Source organism: Sander lucioperca, chromosome 1 (genome assembly GCF_008315115.2).
Source record: "Sander lucioperca isolate FBNREF2018 chromosome 1, SLUC_FBN_1.2, whole genome shotgun sequence".
Classification (NCBI taxonomy): Eukaryota; Metazoa; Chordata; class Actinopteri; order Perciformes; family Percidae; genus Sander; species Sander lucioperca.
The window spans coordinates 33699562-33716762 of NC_050173.1; the positions used below are offsets into that span (position 1 = coordinate 33699562).

The 17201-nt window shown below is 40.5% G+C and overlaps 5 protein-coding genes across 6 annotated transcripts in view; all 5 read right to left on the reverse strand.

The window, feature by feature from the left end:
• The window catches only part of LOC116052474 (protocadherin alpha-C2-like), a 162460-nt gene that overhangs the window by 126943 nt on the left and 18316 nt on the right, over window positions 1-17201 (reverse strand). Inside the window, exon 1 of one of the 2 annotated variants that reach the window (XM_031303221.2) lies at window positions 996-3530. The exons of the other annotated variant lie outside the window; for it this stretch is intronic. Coding sequence (XP_031159081.1) covers window positions 996-3353 — 2358 coding nt within the window. The 5' untranslated portion in view covers window positions 3354-3530. Of the gene's footprint in view, window positions 1-995; window positions 3531-17201 lie in introns of those variants that run through there. 2 annotated transcript variants of the gene reach the window in all.
• Window positions 4546-7206, reverse strand: LOC116052480 (protocadherin alpha-3-like). The gene has a single exon (XM_031303228.2). It carries the CDS (start codon window positions 6982-6984, stop codon window positions 4561-4563), a length of 2424 nt encoding a protein of 807 aa, XP_031159088.1. The 5' UTR covers window positions 6985-7206; the 3' UTR covers window positions 4546-4560.
• Window positions 7984-10550, reverse strand: LOC116052648 (protocadherin alpha-8-like). Its single transcript, XM_031303463.2, has one exon. The coding sequence runs from the start codon at window positions 10387-10389 to the stop codon at window positions 8011-8013; it is 2379 nt and encodes a 792-aa protein (XP_031159323.1). The 5' UTR covers window positions 10390-10550; the 3' UTR covers window positions 7984-8010.
• On the reverse strand, window positions 11104-13746 carry LOC116052488 (protocadherin alpha-3-like). Its single transcript, XM_036003084.1, has one exon. The coding sequence runs from the start codon at window positions 13494-13496 to the stop codon at window positions 11118-11120; it is 2379 nt and encodes a 792-aa protein (XP_035858977.1). The 5' UTR covers window positions 13497-13746; the 3' UTR covers window positions 11104-11117.
• On the reverse strand, window positions 13941-17113 carry LOC116052492 (protocadherin alpha-7-like). Its single transcript, XM_031303240.2, has 2 exons — window positions 14210-17113; window positions 13941-13959 (listed from the first exon to the last, which is right to left on the reverse strand). The coding sequence occupies exons 1-2, from the start codon at window positions 16597-16599 to the stop codon at window positions 13941-13943; spliced, it is 2409 nt and encodes an 802-aa protein (XP_031159100.2). The 5' UTR covers window positions 16600-17113.

Genomic DNA, 17201 nt, shown 5'->3' on the forward strand with positions numbered 1-17201 from the left:
CTAAATTCTCACTGCAGAAATTCAAATTGCAGTACCACGTTTAACAGAATGGTAAATTGTTTTTTGGTATGTGTTTTTTATGTATTTATGTCAAAACAGTGGTCAAGTAGTCAGGTGAATGAAAATAGATGCTATGGCAGCTCAGTGTCAACTAATACCTCCTTTCAATAAAGATACAGAGCGAGGCTTCTCAAAATGTCTGAGGAGTATGCATAACACGCAAGAATATATACAGTATGTAATAGATCAAGTGGAATGAATTAAATCTCTGAGATAAAGTCACGTGTGGTTTAAAACATGCTGGGCAACGAGAGTCCTTATGTTCAGCACCATGGACAGGGATAACAACTAACTTTACTTCTGTCAAACATTTGGTGATGGTATCATTCCATTTCAAGTTTATTTGTTAACGATGGACATTATTTGCCGAGTAGCCATTAATGTTCCCGTGCCTTTCCAGACGGCTTTATTATGTTTTGTCTATGGTGTGTATGTACTTTGAGAGCAACAAAAAGCCGGAGTCAAATTCCTTGAATGTGTTCATTACTTAGCCATTAAAGCTGATTCTGACGTAGCGCTCTCGTGTGTCTGAAATCAATTCGCTCTCTTTGCTTGATGCAGGTTCACCTCATGACAGTACGCACGAGTAACATGAACAGAATTGTAGCATACATCAGCTAAGAAATATACCTAAAGTGTAAAAAAAACGAATATATTAAAAGCAGCAAAGACAGGATAAAATGAATTAATGATACAACAACTTAACATTGTAAAAAAACAATCCACAAGTGTTCATCGCTCCTCCACGAGAAAATGCACAGAGCGCAAAATCAAGTATTTTTGAAGGTTATTGAATGGGTTTTTCAAAGTAGTGACCAACTAAGCGACGTCCAGAATTGTTATATAAAATGCTCTTTCTCTGGTTATGTCATCCTAGTCTAGGTTAATTTCCATAAACGAATAACTATTTAGGAACACCAAAAAACTTGTCTTACCTCTCCAGATGCCCCTCTCCTGTCAGGCAGCACTAGTGTATTCGCATGGCTGCCCGGGACTATAGTAGATCCTATACTCATTCTGGGTCCTACTAGCATGTACCGTTTGTCTCCAGATCTGTACTGGATGCTGTGACACAGTGTCCCATCATAATTAGTCTCTTGTAGATATTTAGAAGTATACTCTGTGGTTTTGGAGCACTGCATTGCAATCAGTACGATGATACTGATGAGAAAAAGTGTTGAAACTGAGCCCAAAGTTATCATCAGGTAAAAAGTCACATTATTCTCCTCCTCATTCTTTGTTGCACTTTTAACATCAGAAGCAGCAAAAGCCTCTTTGGGCTCCACAACTTTGACAACCACAGTAGCTGTTGCTGAGAGTGAAACGTTCCCATTGTCTTTCACCAGTATGACCAGTTTATGCTCAGCCTCGTCTGTCTCTGTGAATGAGCGAAGTGTTCTGATCTGTCCTGTATAGCGGTCCAAACCAAAGAGACTGTGGTCAGTAACTTCCTGCAGTGAAAACAGTAACCAGCCGTTATATCCTATATCAGCGTCATAGGCTCTGACTTTAGTCACCAAGTGTCCTGCGTTCACATTGCGGGGAATCTCCTCCACACCTTCAGCAGAACCGTTAGAGCTGACTGGATACAGGATGACTGGAGCGTTGTCGTTCTGATCCAGAATGAACACGTTCACTGTGACGTTGCTGCTTAGTGACGGAGTTCCAGAATCTGTGGCAACAACTTGGAACTGGAACGTTTTCAGAGTTTCAAAGTCGAAACTTTTCAGCGCCATAATATCTCCAGTTTCAGAGTTTATGTTGAGAAATGAAGTCACTTTATTTTCTTTACTTCCATCTCTGAGAATATGATAGGAAACAAGTGCATTGTCGTTCTCATCACGATCAAATGCTTTAACAGAAAACACAGAGGTACCTGGCTCATTAGCTTCAGTGACATAGAAAGTATATGGACTCAGTGAAAACTCTGGACTGTTGTCATTCACATCTGACACCACAACGCTTATTGTCTTTTCAGATGATAATGAAGGTTGTCCTGCGTCTTTTGCAGTTATTGTCAGGTCATATTGTGTCTGTTTCTCTCTGTCCAGAGGCGATTTTGTTACTAGTGAATACATTTTTTCTTGTAAGGATGGTGATAATATAAAAGGAACATCCTCATTTACAGCGCAAATAACTTTTCCATTGAGACCAGAGTCCAGGTCATTAACACTGATAAGGGCAACTGTAGTTCCTGGTCTGGAATCTTCAGGTATTGAGCTTGAAAAGGAAGTAACTTCAATTTCAGGTGCATTATCATTAACGTCAACTATCTTGATAATTACGCTTTTTTGGGTTGCTAGAGGAGCCACACCTGTATCCGATGCTTGAATTTCAATCTCATATTTTTCCTTCTCCTCATAATCTATCAAACCTTTTACAAGTATCTCACCTGTTGATGGATTGATATCAAGCAGATTTAATAACTTACGATTCACAATACTGCTAAATGAGTAAACCACTTCTCCGTTCGGTCCTTCATCTAAATCAGTTGCATTCACTTGTATGACTGTTGTACCTACTGGAGCGTTTTCATCGATCATCACAGAATACATGTCTTGAGCGAAAACAGGCGCGTTATCATTAATATCCAAAACCTTTACTAAAATATTCATCTCGCCAGATTTCGGAGGTTTCCCTCCATCCAGTGCAGTCAGCACTAATGAGTGGCTTCCCGCTGACTCCCTATCTAAAGATTTCTGTACGATTAATATTGGTAGTTTACCATCTTCTCCCTTATCCTTGACTTCCAAACGGAAGTGGTCGTTTGTGCTGAGTTTATATTGTTGCACGGAGAAATGACCACCGTCTGGATCTCGTGCGTGTTGAAGCGGAATACGTACTCCGGGTAATACAGACTCTGACATCTCCAACGTTTTTTCTTCATCTGGGAAACTGGGAGAATGGTCATTGATATCCAGAATTTCAACTCCTACGTAGTGCACCTCCAGTGGGTTTTCTAGCACGGTTTTTAGATTCATTAAGCACATATTGCTCTGCGCGCACACCTCTTCTCTGTCAATCTTTCTGCTCACATACAGGACACCATCATTCTGATTTACATGGAAAAGGGGATCTGCATTACTAGAAACAATCCGATACTTCCTGTCGTTCAGTGTGCTTTTATCTAATCCCAGATCTTTCGCTATATTTCCAACCATAGTTCCTTCGTTAACTTCCTCAGGGATGGAATATCTTAATTGCGCCGAGGCCACGCTCCACAAAAGCACAGCAACCACACAGCCGAAGAAATATCCTCGCGCACTTCGTCTCTCGCGTCTTCTTTGTTCCATGGTGAAACCCGAAATCGTCAATAATTCCTCACAAAAACAATTACTGCATTATAATGACAACATCCAAGTCTTCCATGTGTAAAAATATTTATCCTCTGCCTACACCGACAGACATGAGTGCAAATATAGTATTTCCAAAGACAGCAGGAAGCTGAAAAACGTCTGCGAAAATGTCGAGTTGATGACTATAAAGAGGTGGAACCAAAATGCCATGATGATGAGCTCGTGTCGTTTTTCTATTACACTGACACCATGCGATCTAAATTCTCACTGCAGGAATTCAAATTGCAGTACCACGTTTAACAGAATGGTAAATTGTTTTTTGTTATGTGTTTTTTATGTATTTATGTCAAAACAGTGGTCAAGTAGTCAGGTGAATGAAAATAGATGCTATGGCAGCTCAGTGTCAACTAATACCTCCTTTCAATAAAGATACAGAGCGAGGATTCTCAAAATGTCTGAGGAGTATGCATAACACGTAAGAATATATACAGTATGTAATAGATCAAGTGGAATGAATTAAAACTTTGAGATAAAGCCATGCGTGGTTTAAAACATGCTGGGCAACGAGAGTCCTTATGTTCAGCACCATGGACAGGGATAACAACTAACTTCATTTCTGTCTAAATATATTTGGTGATGTTGTCATTCCATTTCAAGTTTATTTGTTAACGATGGACATTTTTTGCAGAGCAGCCATACTGTTCCCGTACCTTTCTGACAGGTGTTATTATGTCTATGACTGGGTATGGCTTATGTACTTTGAGAGCAACAAAAAGCCGGAGTCAGATTTATTGAATGTGTTCAGACTTACTTAGCCATTAAAGCTGTCGTGTGTCTGAAACCAGTTCGCTCTGATTGTTCGCGTTCACCTCATGACATTACGCATGAATAACATGAACAGAATTGTAACATACATCAGCTAAGAAATATACCTAAAGTGTAAAAAAAACCCGAATATTTTAAAAGCAGCAAAGACAGGAGGCAGTTAATTAATGATACAACGACTTGTAAACATTGTAAAAAACGACATTGAAAAAAAACAATCAAGTGTCCATCGCTCGTCCAAGAGAAAATGCAGACAGTGCGCAAAATCAAGTATTTTTGAAAGTAATTATATTGATTGGGTTTTTCAAGCTAGTGACAAACCAAGCGACGTCCAGAATTGTTATATAAAATGCTCTTTCTCAGGTTATATCATCATAGTCTAGCTTAATTTGCAATAGAATAACCAGTTAGGAACAAAAAAAGTCTTAAAATGTCTTACCTCTCCAGATGCCCCTCTCCTGTCAGGGAGCACTAGTGTATTCGCATGGCTGCCCGGGACTATAGTAGATCCTATACTCATTCTGGGTCCTACTAGCATGTACCGTTTGTCTCCAGATCTGTACTGGATGCTGTGACACAGTGTCCCATCATAATTAGTCTCTTGTAGATATTTAGAAGTATAGTCTGTGGTTTTGGAGCACTGCATTGCAATCAGCACGATGATACTGACGAGAAAAAGTGTTGAAACTGAGCCCAAAGTTATCATCAGGTAAAAAGTCACATTATTCTCCTCCTCATTCTTTGTTGCACTTTTAACATCAGAAGCAGCAAAAGCCTCTTTGGGCTCCACAACTTTGACAACCACAGTAGCTGTTGCTGAGAGTGAAACGTTCCCATTGTCTTTCACCAGTATGACCAGTTTATGCTCAGCCTCGTCTGTCTCTGTGAATGAGCGAAGTGTTCTGATCTGTCCTGTATAGCGGTCCAAACCAAAGAGACTGTGGTCAGTAACTTCCTGCAGTGAAAACAGTAACCAGCCGTTATATCCTATATCAGCGTCATAGGCTCTGACTTTAGTCACCAAGTGTCCAGCGTTCACATTGCGGGGAATCTCCTCCACACCTTCAGCAGAACCGTTAGAGCTGACTGGATACAGGATGACTGGAGCGTTGTCGTTCTGATCCAGAATGAACACGTTCACTGTGACGTTGCTGCTTAGTGACGGAGTTCCAGAATCTGTGGCAACAACTTGGAACTGAAAAGTCTTCAGTGTTTCAAAGTCAAAAGCTTTCAGTGCCAAAATATCTCCAGTTTCAGAGTTTATGTTGAGAAATGAAGTCACTTTATTTTCTTTACTTCCATCTCTGAGAATATGATAGGAAACAAGTGCATTGTCGTTCTCATCACGATCAAATGCTTTAACAGAAAACACAGAGGTACCTGGCTCATTAGCTTCAGTGACATAGAAAGTATATGGACTCAGTGAAAACTCTGGACTGTTGTCATTCACATCTGACACCACAACGCTTATTGTCTTTTCAGATGATAATGAAGGTTGTCCTGCGTCTTTTGCAGTTATTGTCAGGTCATATTGTGTCTGTTTCTCTCTGTCCAGAGGCGATTTTGTTACTAGTGAATACATTTTTTCTTGTAGGGATGGTGATAATATAAAAGGAACATCCTCATTTACAGCGCAAATAACTTTTCCATTGAGACCAGAGTCCAGGTCATTAACACTGATAAGGGCAACTGTAGTTCCTGGTCTGGAATCTTCAGGTATTGAGCTTGAAAAGGAAGTAACTTCAATTTCAGGTGCATTATCATTAACGTCAACTATTTTAATAATGACGCTTTTTTCTGTCGTAAGAGGAGCAAGACCTTTATCTGACGCCTGAATTTCAATTTCATATCTGTCCTTCTCCTCATAATCTACCAAACCTTTAACAGTTATTTCACCTGTTGATGGATTGATGTAAAAAATATTTAACATATTCTGATTCATACTCTTGCTGAATGAGTAAACTATTTCTCCGTTTTCTCCGTCATCTAAATCAGTTGCATTCACTTGTATGACTGTTGTACCTACTGGAGCATTTTCATCGAGCATCACAGAATAAACATCTTTAGAGAAAACAGGCACGTTATCATTTACATCTAAAACATTTACTAGAATATTCATCTCGCCAGATTTCGGAGGTTTCCCTCCATCCAGTGCAGTCAGCACTAATGAGTGACTTACTGCAGTTTCTCTGTCTAAAGATTTTTGAACAACCAATATAGGTATTTTACCATCATCTCCTTTATCCTTAACTTCCAAACGGAAGTGATCGTTTTGGCTGAGTTTATATTGTTGCACGGAGAAATGACCACTGTCTCGATCCCGTGAAGGTTTTAGCTGAAATCGTGCTCCGGGCAACACGGACTCTGAAATCTCTAACGTTGTCTCTCTCTCTGGAAAATTAGGAGAATGGTCATTTATATCCAGAACTTCGATTCTAACATAATGAACCTCCAGTGGGTTTTCTAACACGGTTTTCAGATTTATTAAACATGTACTGCTATGCGCGCACACCTCTTCTCTGTCAATCTTTCTGCTCACATACAGGACACCATCATTCTGATTTACATGGAAAAGGGGATCTGCATTACTAGAAACAATCCGATACTTCCTGTCGTTCAGTGTGCTTTTCTCTAATCCCAGATCTTTCGCTATATTTCCAACCATAGTTCCTTCGTTAACTTCCTCAGAGATGGAATATCTTAATTGCGCCGAGGCCACGCTCCACAAAACCACAGCAACTACGCAGCCGAACAGATATCCTCGCGGATATACCCTTCGTGGCTTGCATCTTCTTTGTTCCATGGTTAAACACGAACTCCTCAGTAATCCATCACAAGGATAATTACTACTTTGTAAATGCTGAATCCAACACTTTGCTACATATACATATTAATTCACTTCCTATATATCCATATCTTTTGGCAAACCGACCATTTACACAATATAGGCACAGGAACGATCCTGCTGGTAGCGAAATGAGAATGTTTTCAGGAGGTGGAACCAAAAACCAATGGCAATAAGCCCACGCAACGCTGACTTTTTACATTACACTGACACCATGCGACCTTATTTCTCACTGCAGAAATGTGAAGGATGTACTGCACATTAGATCATTGTTGGTTTGGTTTTCAGACCGGAAAACGAAGCCAAACACTTTCAGCACCAAGGACAGCGATCGTGAAGTTTTGCAGCTGAGTACCTCTTCGATTAAGACGTTATCACATTTGTTTTCAGGTTCCCTTGTCGTACTGAGTCAACTTAATTAAGTTTTTCCACACTACCATGCAGTGGTTGCAACTCTACGGCATGTTGCAGTTTACTCTTTCGCCATGTGTTGTTCATTGCTGAGTATATTGACGAAGCGCACACACCGATCGGAAATAAGCCATCTTTCATTTGCTCCTCCGCAATTTTATATTATTAATCTAGTGTAAGAAATGAAAAAGGTTGTGGAAGGTATAATTAGATAAGATACGAAATCAACCTAAAACAATTAAAAATACTAGAGCAAAATAAAGGAGCAACAAGCATCGCTTATATCCTTGCCCAAGAAAAATTTCAGAATGTCAAACCAGCCATGAAGTCCGTATTGTTATGATATAGTTGATAAAGGTATTGACATGGTGCGAGACCAACATAGTAAGAAATAAAATGGTATTTCATTTGTTTATGTCAACCTAAATTCCTAAAAAGGACATAAGGTCACAATTGTCAGGGCACCAGGGAAGCCAACAAATTCAGTGCTATGCTATCTAAAAACATTACCCATGAGGCATAGTTGATATGTTTACTAAACAATCAATACAGTTAGTCATCCACAGTTTGCCCTTAAACATGTCTTACCTCTCCAGATGCCCCTCTCCTGTCAGGGAGCACTAGTGTATTCGCATGGCTGCCCGGGACTATAGTAGATCCTATACTCATTCTGGGTCCTACTAGCATGTACCGTTTGTCTCCAGATCTGTACTGGATGCTGTGACACAGTGTCCCATCATAATTAGTCTCTTGTAGATATTTAGAAGTATAGTCTGTGGTTTTGGAGCACTGCATTGCAATCAGCACGATGATACTGATGAGAAAAAGTGTTGAAACTGAGCCCAAAGTTATCATCAGGTAAAAAGTCACATTATTCTCCTCCTCATTCTTTGTTGCACTTTTAACATCAGAAGCAGCAAAAGCCTCTTTGGGCTCTACAACTTTGACAACCACAGTAGCTGTTGCTGAGAGTGAAACGTTCCCATTGTCTTTCACCAGTATGACCAGTTTATGCTCAGCCTCGTCTGTCTCTGTGAATGAGCGAAGTGTTCTGATCTGTCCTGTATAGCGGTCCAAACCAAAGAGACTGTGGTCAGTAACTTCCTGCAGTGAAAACAGTAACCAGCCGTTATATCCTATATCAGCGTCATAGGCTCTGACTTTAGTCACCAAGTGTCCTGCGTTCACATTGCGGGGAATCTCCTCCACACCTTCAGCAGAACCGTTAGAGCTGACTGGATACAGGATGACTGGAGCGTTGTCGTTCTGATCCAGAATGAACACGTTCACTGTGACGTTGCTGCTTAGTGACGGAGTTCCAGAATCTGTGGCAACAACTTGGAACTGGAAAGTTTTCAGTGTTTCAAAGTCAAAACTTTTTAGTGCCAAAATATCTCCAGTTTCAGAGTTTATGTTGAAATATGAAGTCAATTTGTTATCAGCGCTTGAGTCTCTGAGAATATGATAGGAAACAAGTGCATTATCGTTCTCATCACGATCAAAAGCTTTAACAGAAAACACAGAGGTACCTGGCTCATTAGCTTCAGTGACATAGAAAGTATATGGACTCAGTGAAAACTCTGGGCTGTTGTCATTCACATCTGATACAACAACATTTATCGTGTTTTCAGATGATAACGCTGGTTGGCCAGAATCCTTTGCAATTATCGTTAGGGCGTAATGTGATTGTTTCTCTTTATCCAGAGGCATTTTCGTTACTAAGGAATACATTTTGTCTTGTAACGATGGCGATAGCATAAAAGGAACATCCTCAAGCAAAAAGCAACTAACTTTTCCATTGAGACCAGAGTCCAGGTCATTAACACTGATAAGGGCAACTGTAGTTCCTGGTCTGGAATCTTCAGAGATGGAGCTTGAAAACGAGGTGACTTCAATCTGGGGTGCATTATCATTAAGGTCAACTATCTTAATAACCACACTTTTTTCAGCTGTTAAAGGAGCGAGACCTTTATCTGATGCCTGTATTTCAATTTCATATTTATCCTTGTGCTCATAGTCTATTGGACCTTTTACAATTATCTCGCCTGTTGATGGAGTTATTTCAAAGAGTTTAAATAACCTTTTATTTACGCTGTTGCTAAATGAGTAAACCACTTCTCCGTTTGCTCCGTCATCTAAATCAGTTGCATTCACTTGTATGACTGTTGTGCCTACTGGAGCATTTTCATCGATCATTACAGAATAAACATCTTGAGCGAAAACAGGCGCATTATCATTAATATCCAAAACGTTTACTAGAATATTCATCTCGCCAGATTTCGGAGGTTTCCCTCCATCCAGTGCAGTCAGCACTAATGAGTGACTTCCCGCTGACTCCCTATCTAAAGATTTCTGTACGATTAATATTGGTATTTTACCATCTTCTCCCTTATCCTTGACTTCCAAACGGAAGTGGTCGTTTGTGCTGAGTTTATATTGTTGCACGGAGAAATGACCACTGTCTGGATCTCGTGCGGCTTGGAGCTGAAAGCGTGTTCCACTTAACACAGATTCTGACATTTCCAACGTTTTCTCTTCATCTGGAAAGCTTGGAGAGTGATCATTTACATCCAAAATCTCAACTCCAATATAGTGGACCTCCAGCGGATTTTCGAGCACTGTTTTCAGATTAAGCAAACATGTACTGCTTCGCTCGCATACTTCCTCTCTGTCAATCTTTCGGCTCACATACAGGATGCCATCGTTCTGATGTACATGGAAAAGAGGATCCGTTGCACTAGAAACAATCCGATACTTCCTGTCTTTTAACGTGCTTTTATCTAATCCCAGATCTTTTGCAACATTCCCAACCGCAGTTCCTTCGTTGACTTCCTCAGAAATTGAATATCTGATTTGCGCTGATGCCACGCTCCACAAAAGCACAGCAATCACGAAACAGAGCCACCGCCGTATCACCCTTCCTGGCTCGCACTTTCTTTGTTTCATGGTCATCAACGAAAATTGTAACAATCCTTCACGAAAAAAATAATGGCATCAGAGAAACAGCATCGTGCGCAGTAGCATGTATAGTCGTTTTTTCTCTTCTCAATATATATGAAATATAGACAATTTTACAATGGATAAACCGTCAGCTCACAAACGACGGTGCTATGTTGAACTAGTAAAATCATCAATGGGCGTCTCATACAATGCAGCTGACATGAGCTCTTGTGAAGCACTTATGTTTTCGTGCACTGACACCATGCGATCTCTCTTTTCATTGCAAGTGAGAGAATTTCGAAGACCCCATTAATCTACAGACATGTATCCACAAACACTCAGATTGTCAATTTTACCTTATGCACCCCGGCTGCTAAAATATCCATTTCTGAAATATCTATCCTGTGTAAATCTATATCCAAAAAACATCTACAGACTGATGGCAAATCCATTTTAACAGTTGCCAAAATTTAGGTTGTTCCCGAAAAGCTTTTTAACTTGTGACGCCCATCGAAATGATCGTAAACTGATGAGAAAAAAGGGAGAAAGAAAATCAGCACCAAGGACTGAGAAAGTAACCACCTGCATATCCGTAGCCCTTAATTTGGCACTGTTTCTATTTTCAGTTTGAAAACATTTCTAATCAATGAAAACGTTTAATACCTTTACAATACGCAACATAAGCCATATATTAGCATAAAACATAAATCAGCGTGAAAGCAATCGTGCAGGAGGAAGAGTCAAACTGTTGATCTTACCTCTCCAGATGCCCCTCTCCTGTCAGGGAGCACTAGTGTATTCGCATGGCTGCCCGGGACTATAGTAGATCCTATACTCATTCTGGGTCCTACTAGCATGTACCGTTTGTCTCCAGATCTGTACTGGATGCTGTGACACAGTGTCCCATCATAATTAGTCTCTTGTAGATATTTAGAAGTATAGTCTGTGGTTTTGGAGCACTGCATTGCAATCAGCACGATGATACTGATGAGAAAAAGTGTTGAAACTGAGCCCAAAGTTATCATCAGGTAAAAAGTCACATTATTCTCCTCCTCATTCTTTGTTGCACTTTTAACATCAGAAGCAGCAAAAGCCTCTTTGGGCTCCACAACTTTGACAACCACAGTAGCTGTTGCTGAGAGTGAAACGTTCCCATTGTCTTTCACCAGTATGACCAGTTTATGCTCAGCCTCGTCTGTCTCTGTGAATGAGCGAAGTGTTCTGATCTGTCCTGTATAGCGGTCCAAACCAAAGAGACTGTGGTCAGTAACTTCCTGCAGTGAAAACAGTAACCAGCCGTTATATCCTATATCAGCGTCATAGGCTCTGACTTTAGTCACCAAGTGTCCTGCGTTCACATTGCGGGGAATCTCCTCCACACCTTCAGCAGAACCGTTAGAGCTGACTGGATACAGGATGACTGGAGCGTTGTCGTTCTGATCCAGAATGAACACGTTCACTGTGACGTTGCTGCTTAGTGACGGAGTTCCAGAATCTGTGGCAACAACTTGGAACTGGAACGTTTTCAGTGTTTCAAAGTCGAAACCTTTTAGCGCCAAAATATCTCCAGTTTCAGAGTTGATATTTAAAAATGAGATCAATGTATTATCTCCACTTGCTTCTCTGAAAATATTATATGAAATGAGAGCGTTATCACTTTCATCACGATCAGAGGCTTTTACTGAAAATACTGATGCTCCGGGGCTGTTGTTCTCGGTAATATAAAATACATAGGGGCTTGATGAAAACTCTGGACTGTTGTCATTTACATCTGATACTATAACGCTTATGGTCTTTTCAGTTGAAAATAACGGATCACCTGTGTCTTTCGCAATAATTGTGACATCAAATTGGGAAACAATTTCCCTGTCCAACTGTGATCTGGTTACAACAGCGTACATGTTTTCTTGTAATGATGGAGATAAAGTAAAAGGCACTTCTTCTTTGATTGTGCAAATTACCTTACCATTGATTCCAGAGTCTAAATCACTGACACTAATCAGAGCCACTGTAGTTCCTATCTTTGAATCCTCCTTGATAGAGCTAGAAAATGATGTCACGTCTATCTCAGGTGCATTATCATTAACATCAATAATATTTATCATAACACTTTTGTCAGTTGTTAGAGGAACTTGTCCCTTATCAGACGCCTGAATGTCAATTTCATAACTTTTACATTCCTCGAAGTCTATCTTACCGGTTACTTTAATTTCACCAGTGTTTTCGTCTATACTAAAGACATCCATTAATTTTGTATCAACTTCGTTACCAAATGAATATATAATTTCACTATTTGCACCCTCGTCCAAATCGGTTGCATTTACCTGTATCACTACAGTGCCAACGGGAACGTTTTCTTTGAGTGTGGCAGAATAAAACTCTTTGGTAAACACCGGGGAGTTGTCATTAACATCAAGTACATCCACAATAATGTCTATAGCGCCAGACTTTACTGGTTTTCCTCCATCAACGGCTGTTAGACGTAGCTTAAGTTTTCCCACTGTTTCTCTATCTAACTGCTTCTGCAGAACTAGAAATGGTACTTTACGGTCCTCGCCTCTATCCTTCACTTCTAATCTGAAACATTCGTTATGGCTGAGCCTATATTGTTGAATGGAGAACTGGCTTACGTCGGGGTCGCGCGCAGCCTGTAGTTGAAATCTCGCTCCTGGTAAGGCCGACTCAGAGATCTCAAGCCTTTTCTCTTTCTCTGGAAAAACAGGCGAGTGATCATTTATATCCAGTATTTCCACTGCCACGTAATGGATCTCCAGCGGGTTTTCTAGCACGGTTTTCAGATTGATCAAACATGGGCTTGTCCGTTCGCACACCTCCTCTCTGTCTATTCTTCTTTTCACATACAATATACCGTTATCTTGATTCACTTGAAACAGGGGTTCAGTTGAGCCTGCTACAATGCGATATCCTCTGTCCTTTAGTGTACTCTTATCTAGCCCCAAATCCTTAGCTATATTCCCGACGACGGTTTCATCTTGAACCTCCTCTGATACTGAATATCTGATCTGTGCAGAAGCTCCGCTCCATGAAATATCCAGAATAAGCATGAAGGCAAACCAAAACTGTAGCTCCCTCCATGCTTTGCGTCCCCTTTGTTCCATGTCCCGAAGGCGATAAAGAACAGTCCTTTAACTACGTCGTTATATAAATTGAACTTAATCCGCTATGTTTCTGAATAATGACCAACGTCTGTTTTTTTACAAAACGGCTGAAAATGAAACGATGGCTGCTGCCAATAGCGATCTTGCGCTCAAGTAGCCTATGCTGTTTGAGTAAAATGCAAGGGCTCGGTCCAAATAAAGCTCGTGACGTAAAGTGCTGCCAGATGCACAGAATCACTAAACTACACTGACACCAAGCGTTGGGATTGTTATTTCCACAGATTACAGTAGTGGTCAGTTAACACATCGAAGACAATCTTCTTGAGACATATATACCTGCTTTGACTTTTGACAGAGAGAAAAGGCTTAAGCACATGTTGTAACCTTGATCTTTCTATTAGCATTACAGGCATAATAAAGCAATACATCCATTTGAGGAAATCACTAACACTCATCAGCACAGCTGCCCATACATTGTAAAAGAACATACCATACAAGCACCATTATGTTATTAGCAAGTGACCCACGATCAGAACGAACGTATGTTGTAGGCTACAAGGAAAACAAATACAAAGTGTAGCTCTTCTGCTAGAGAAAAAATTCACTGCTAAAGGGTCCTTTTAAAAAAAAAAAAAAAAAAAAAAAAAAAAAGCTTTTCAGACCAAGTGTTAATTAGGCTATGTATGGGACGGGGAAAAGAAAACATCAAAAACATTAATCTTACCTCTCCAGATGCCCCTCTCCTGTCAGGGAGCACTAGTGTATTCGCATGGCTGCCCGGCACTATAGTAGATCCTATACTCATTCTGGGTCCTACTAGCATGTACCGTTTGTCTCCAGATCTGTACTGGATGCTGTGACACAGTGTCCCATCATAATTAGTCTCTTGTAGATATTTAGAAGTATACTCTGTGGTTTTGGAGCACTGCATTGCAATCAGCACGATGATACTGATGAGAAAAAGTGTTGAAACTGAGCCCAAAGTTATCATCAGGTAAAAAGTCATATTATTCTCCTCCTCATTCTTTGTTGCACTTTTAACATCAGAAGCAGCAAAAGCCTCTTTGGGCTCCACAACTTTGACAACCACAGTAGCTGTTGCTGAGAGTGAAACGTTCCCATTGTCTTTCACCAGTATGACCAGTTTATGCTCAGCCTCGTCTGTCTCTGTGAATGAGCGAAGTGTTCTGATCTGTCCTGTATAGCGGTCCAAACCAAAGAGACTGTGGTCAGTAACTTCCTGCAGTGAAAACAGTAACCAGCCGTTATATCCTATATCAGCGTCATAGGCTCTGACTTTAGTCACCAAGTGTCCTGCGTTCACATTGCGGGGAATCTCCTCCACACCTTCAGCAGAACCGTTAGAGCTGACTGGATACAGGATGACTGGAGCGTTGTCGTTCTGATCCAGAATGAACACGTTCACTGTGACGTTGCTGCTTAGTGACGGAGTTCCAGAATCTGTGGCAACAACTTGGAACTGGAAAGTCTTCAGTGTTTCAAAGTCAAAACCTTTTAGCGCCAAAATTTCTCCATTTTCACTGTTAACATTTATAAAAGAGGTAAACAAATGGGTTCCGCCTGTGTCCCTTAATATATGATATGAAATACGAGCATTACTGCCCTCGTCATCATCACGGGCTGTCACTGATAAAATAGATGCTCCCGGGTTGTTATTTTCAGTTATGTAGAAAGTATATGGGTTCTGTGTAAACACTGGGTTGTTGTCATTCACATCTGACACATCCATGTGTATAGTTTTTTCTGATGATAAAGATGGTGCACCTGCGTCTTTACCTACAATTGTGACAATATATTGCGATTGCTGCTCTCGATCCAAAAGCAATTTTGTTACCAGAGAATACATGTTATTTTGTAAAGATGGAGTGAGGATGAAAGGAATATCTTGGCTTATGTAACACATAACTTTTCCGTTGAGACCAGAGTCCGAATCTTTAACACTAATTAAGGCTACTGTGGTTCCTGGTTTCGAATCTTCCGGGAGCGCACGAGAAAAAGATGTCACCTCAATCTCTGGTGCATTGTCGTTTACATCAACAATGTGTATAATAACGCTTTTTTCCGTAGCTAGTGTAGCCGCACCTTTGTCGGATGCCTGGATATCAATTTCGTATTTGCTACATTCTTCAAAATCTATGGCCCCTGCTACAGTAATTACTCCAGTCATTAGATTTAAATCAAAACGTGAACGTGCCCGTGCATCCACATCATTTCCAAATGAATATACAACTTCACCATTTGAACCTTCATCCAAATCAGTTGCATTAACTTGAATCACAGTTGTACCAAAAGGAGAATTTTCTTTTAGCTGCACTGCATATGAATCCTGGGTGAAAACTGGGGGGTTATCATTGACATCGGAAACATCAACAATTATAGTCATGTTACCGGATCGTGGAGGTTTACCTCCATCAATGGCTGTCAGAAGTAATGCATGGGTCTTGGCAGATTCTCTATCAAGTGGTTTTTGAAGAATTAAACTAGGAGTTTTACGGTCCTCACCACGATCTTTCACTTCCAAGCGAAAATGTTCATTCAGACTTAACTTATACTGCTGAACGGATAATGAACCACTATCAGCATCACGCGCAGCTTGTAACTGGAATCGTGCTCCTGGTAATGCAGATTCATAAATTTCTAAAATCTTTTCTCTTTCGGGGAAGCTTGGTGCGTGGTCGTTTACATCCAGAATCTCCACTGCTACATAGTGCACCTCCAGGGGGTTTTCTAACACAACTTTAAAGTCGATTAGACAAACCTTACTTCGGTCGCACACTTCCTCTCTGTCAATTTTCCGGTTTACATACAAGATACCATCATCCTGGTTTACTCGAAAAGGAGGCTCCGTCGTGCCGTAGACAATACGGTACCCTCTGTCCTTCAGTGTGGTCTTATCAACACCTACATCCTTAGCTATATTTCCAACAGCAGTTCCTTCTTTCTCTTCCTCGGAGATGGAATATCGGAATTGTCCTGAAGCTCTGCTCCAAAACGTAACCAAAACCATCATATAGGAAACCCACTTTGTCCGCTTACTCCATGTTTGGCGGCGTCTTTGTTCCATGATGTGAAGATGAAACATTTAAAATAAAAACTAAAATAGCTTTCAAATATCTCTACTCATATGCTAACGTGCACTTCCTTCGTCACATTCGTTGTCATAATCCAACCATTCTCCAACAGAGCATTAGATTTTTTGTAACGCTAAATTGTGTATTCCAGCCGTCAGCACGTATACGGTTCTGTCACTGATGGGTTTAGACTCTAAAGAGGAAGGGGATGGGTCTTGTGGCTATGACGAAAACATATGAAAGCATTTATTGTTACTATACTGACACCAAGTGATAGAGAAGTGCAGTACTGTATTTAAAATAATAGCAACAATGTATTAAAAAGTGGACTTTGCACGAAAACGAGTTTTTAACAATGAAGACAAGCGGTCTGCCATATTCCCACTTATAAAGCCAAGTTGGGATAAGTTCAGGCAAAGATGCCGCCTTCAATTAAGATATAGTGCATGGAGACATAACTCTTACTTTACATTATATTACCGATTATTGCCATGCCTCAAATGAGTGTCGCTTGTGCCAAAAAAGAGGGACTTGCTTAAGAATGGTTCAGCACCACGGACAGCGACAGCCTGCACTCAGCTAAACCACGAGCGCATTAGACGTACACCACATG